Raw genomic sequence first — 3,424 nt, 5'->3', positions numbered from 1 at the left:
GATCCTCTCAGTCTCTGCCTGATGGCTTTAGGCCTGGCTGCAGAAGGTCTGCAGCTGGGGGGAGTGAGGCTGGGGTGCTGCTGAGGTGACGGGAACCTCACCATTAACGAGCAGCTTTTCACCATTTCCTGTCATTAGGGGACAGTCAATGGGTTACTCATTTCACGTGTTGTACCTCCCATCCTTATAATTTTATGGAATTCACACTGCTATTATCCTCCCCATGTTACAGATGACAAAATTGAGACTCAGTGGGACCAAGTCCCACAGATTTGCCTCGAATTACAGACCCCGTAATGTACAGATGCAGGATTTCTTTTTTATTTTTCTTTTTAAATTTTATTTGAGAAAGAGAGGGCGTGGGGAGAGGGGAAGAAGGAGACAGGGAGACGGAATCCCAAGCAGGCTCCATGCTCAATGCGGAGCCCAACAAGGGACTTGATCATGACCTGAGCCTAAATCAAGAGTCAGACGCCCAACCGACTGAGTCACCCAGGCCCTCCCAGATGCAGGATTTAAAGCCATATCTGCTTGGCTCTGAAATGCTCTCTTCTTTTCCATTTCCTAGCTTGGGGGATAAAACCACACACACGCAGATCTGTCTTTCTTCACCTCACCCCTCATCCCCTAGACCAGACGCAATGAGTCAAGGAAGACAGAGAAAACGGTGTATTTATTTTTTCAAGAACCAGTAGACATTTCCCTCTTGTGTGCCAAGCCTCACGTTGGCTGCTGGGCACAAGCAGATAAACCAAGCCCGACCTTAGGCCCCTGGAGGTGTTGGTCCCAAAGCCACACATTCATCAAGGCACTTTCCTCTTTCTCTGGTTTGGGGATAAAAGGAATCCTCCAACCACACGTACCAGGAAGTCCTAATCTTGTTGAAGTGGTGAGAACGTATCTGTGGAAAGAAAATAAAACAGAACCTCAGCACAGGAACAATCCCAGTGATCCTCGTGTTCCTCCCACCCAGAAGGTCCTCCTTTCATAGGGCCCTGTGTTCCTTGGGATAAGAGAGAGAACACGGTGCTGGAATGGTCAAAACAGCAGTGGTCTTTGATCTAGGAATCAAGAACGAATCCAGATTGTCCGTTGACTCTCAGCTTCCATTTTCATTCTAGTAAAATCAGGGCATTGGGCCAGATAATTCAGGAATGGCCTCTACATCTGGGCATCACACTGGGCTTTCTTATGGTTCCAGGTGACCTAGCCCTAGCGAGGCCACAACCATGGCAATGCTCTCTCAATGCACACAGCACTTCAAGTTTTAAGAGACACTTTTACATGTAGTATCTCAGTGGACATACTTGTATCCACTTTACAGATGGGGACACTGGAGCTAAGAAGGATATAGGCATTGCTCACCGTCACATAGTCAGCCAGAGGCAGAGGTGATAGGAAAAGATCAACTTCTTGCCTTTGGTATCATGGCTCCTGTCGCCTGGCTCATTCCAGGAATCCTTCCCTCCCAGGACCCAGAACTGCCAGTCATAGGTGGCCCTGGGGACTGCTTGTTTAGAAAACTGGGGGTGAATGGTGTCGAAGGGCAGTGGGTCTGCGTGGTGGGTGGGGAGGATACGTAGGGAGAGGCCAAGCATCCTCCTTCACATGGAAGAGCACCAGGGAGTTGAGACCTGTCGTTGGCTAGGGAATACAGGTCTGTGCCAGATCTTACCTTTCAGTGGGTCAACACATGAATTCCCACATGGCCCCTTGCAGCACTTCAGACCGGTCAGGCAGTCACCGTCATTCAGGCAGGTGTCTAGGGGGTTGGGCTCCTTACACTCGCCAATGACCAGTGGACACCTCCCAGGATTGACCTTAACTGGTGAGAACAAGGCATGCCAATCACTTCCTCTCTACCTCAGCACCCAGACTGAGGCCAGTGAGTGTCCCGAAGGAGCCCCCTTTCCGCCAAGGGGGCCCTAACCAGTGCTGCAAGTGTCTGACAGACAGAGTGACTCATTAGCTGAATGAGTGGCTGAGGGGCTGGCCGGCTGCCTCCCCCTCCCCCCCCCCCCGCCCCCCCCACCTTCCGCAACTTCTCCAAGATGTGTGTCCTCAAGTTAAAATCCCTCTGGTCCTCTCTTCCAGGACTCTGTTTCCTCACCTTGCTCCGATGGGTCTACAGGATCCATGCATTTGTTGCTGCAAATGCTGGGACAGCATTTCTGATCCTTTGGACACTGCCAGTCATTCAGGCATTCGTGGGGCTCGTACACAAGGCATAGGCCATGAGGTCTGAAGGGGCAGGCTCCACTCTTAACTTTTTCTATGGGCAAGAACAAAGGAAGAAGAAGGAGATGATTCTGAGTCATGACCACCATCCTGGACTGCCACCATGGCTGATTCCCAGCTACCAATGAATGCAACGTGGACTGGCTCAAAAAGTCTTGAAAGTGTAGCCTTCAGCTGTTGTGAGCCAGTATGAGCCACCTCCAGCACGCAGCCGGATAGAGCTCATGGTCAGGTGCTCCCAGCCGGGGATTGACTGGGAGGGAGGCAGAGAGGGACTGCCATAGCAGGAGAGGCGACTCGTCAGAGCCCGAAGGGAAGATTGCAGATCGGTTGACCAGAAAATAGAGAAAGAGAGCGACCTTGAAAAAAGAAACAGTAAGAGAAAAAAAGAGAACATTTTGGAAGAGTGACCAGACAGAGACTGAAATGATGTGACAGAGAAAAAGGCCAAATGGTAAAGAAGAAACTGTAGAGAAAGAAAAGCAAGCAATATGGGGCTGGAGTCAACCGGTCCATCTGGCAGAAGGTGGGTTTCTGGACGCTCAGAAACTCTTAGTTGAAGTCTTCAGAGAGACACTTGAAATTAGGGACCAGGAGGGGCGCCTGGGTGGCTCAGTTGGTTAAGTGACCGACGTCGGCTCAGGTCACGATCTCACAGTTTGTGGGTTCAAGCCCCGAATCAGGCTCTGTGCTGACAGCTTGCTCGGAGCCTGGAGCCTGCTTCGGATTCTGTGCCTCCTTCTCTCTCTGTCCCTCCCCGGCTTGTGCTCTGTCTCACGCTGTCTCTCAAAAATAAATAAATGTAAAAAAAAAATTCTTTTAAAGAAATTAGGGGCCATGGGCCGGACCACTGGAAAGGTGGCTACAGGGTCAGTCCCTGGATTAGCAGGAAGAGGCTACCGCCATGCGGAGCCATCACTGACCCTGGCACCTGGATACGGCCTGAGAGACTCCAACTCACCTGTGCTAGTACCTTCTGCAGTCCAGGGCGTGAGGATTTCAAGGGCAAGGAGCACCGTGAAGGTGATGAGGCTGCTGGGTTTCATAGTGACGGCAGATGGGGCAGTGGTGGCCAGAGTCAGCCTCTCCCTTTGTACCTCTGCCTGAGGGTGTGGTCTTTCCAGAACTGCCCTGGGCCCTCCCAGCTGCTCTTTGTAAGCAGGAAATTCAGGGGAAAACAGGAACT

The 3,424-nt window shown here is 51.4% G+C and overlaps 1 protein-coding gene across 1 annotated transcript; it reads right to left on the bottom strand.

The window, feature by feature from the left end:
* Window positions 1-656: 656 nt before the first annotated feature.
* Window positions 657-3,328, bottom strand: LOC131486261 (antileukoproteinase-like). The gene is made up of 4 exons (XM_058686368.1): window positions 3,200-3,328; window positions 2,111-2,272; window positions 1,676-1,825; window positions 657-901 (listed from the first exon to the last, which is right to left on the bottom strand). The coding sequence occupies exons 1-4, from the start codon at window positions 3,282-3,284 to the stop codon at window positions 873-875; spliced, it is 426 nt and encodes a 141-aa protein (XP_058542351.1). The 5' UTR covers window positions 3,285-3,328; the 3' UTR covers window positions 657-872.
* Window positions 3,329-3,424: the final 96 nt, after the last annotated feature.

Source organism: Neofelis nebulosa, chromosome 9, assembly GCF_028018385.1.
Source record: "Neofelis nebulosa isolate mNeoNeb1 chromosome 9, mNeoNeb1.pri, whole genome shotgun sequence".
In the NCBI taxonomy this organism is placed as follows: domain Eukaryota; kingdom Metazoa; phylum Chordata; class Mammalia; order Carnivora; family Felidae; genus Neofelis; species Neofelis nebulosa.
Note: the sequence above shows the minus strand (reverse complement) of the source record. Positions and strands in the feature narration are given on the sequence as shown.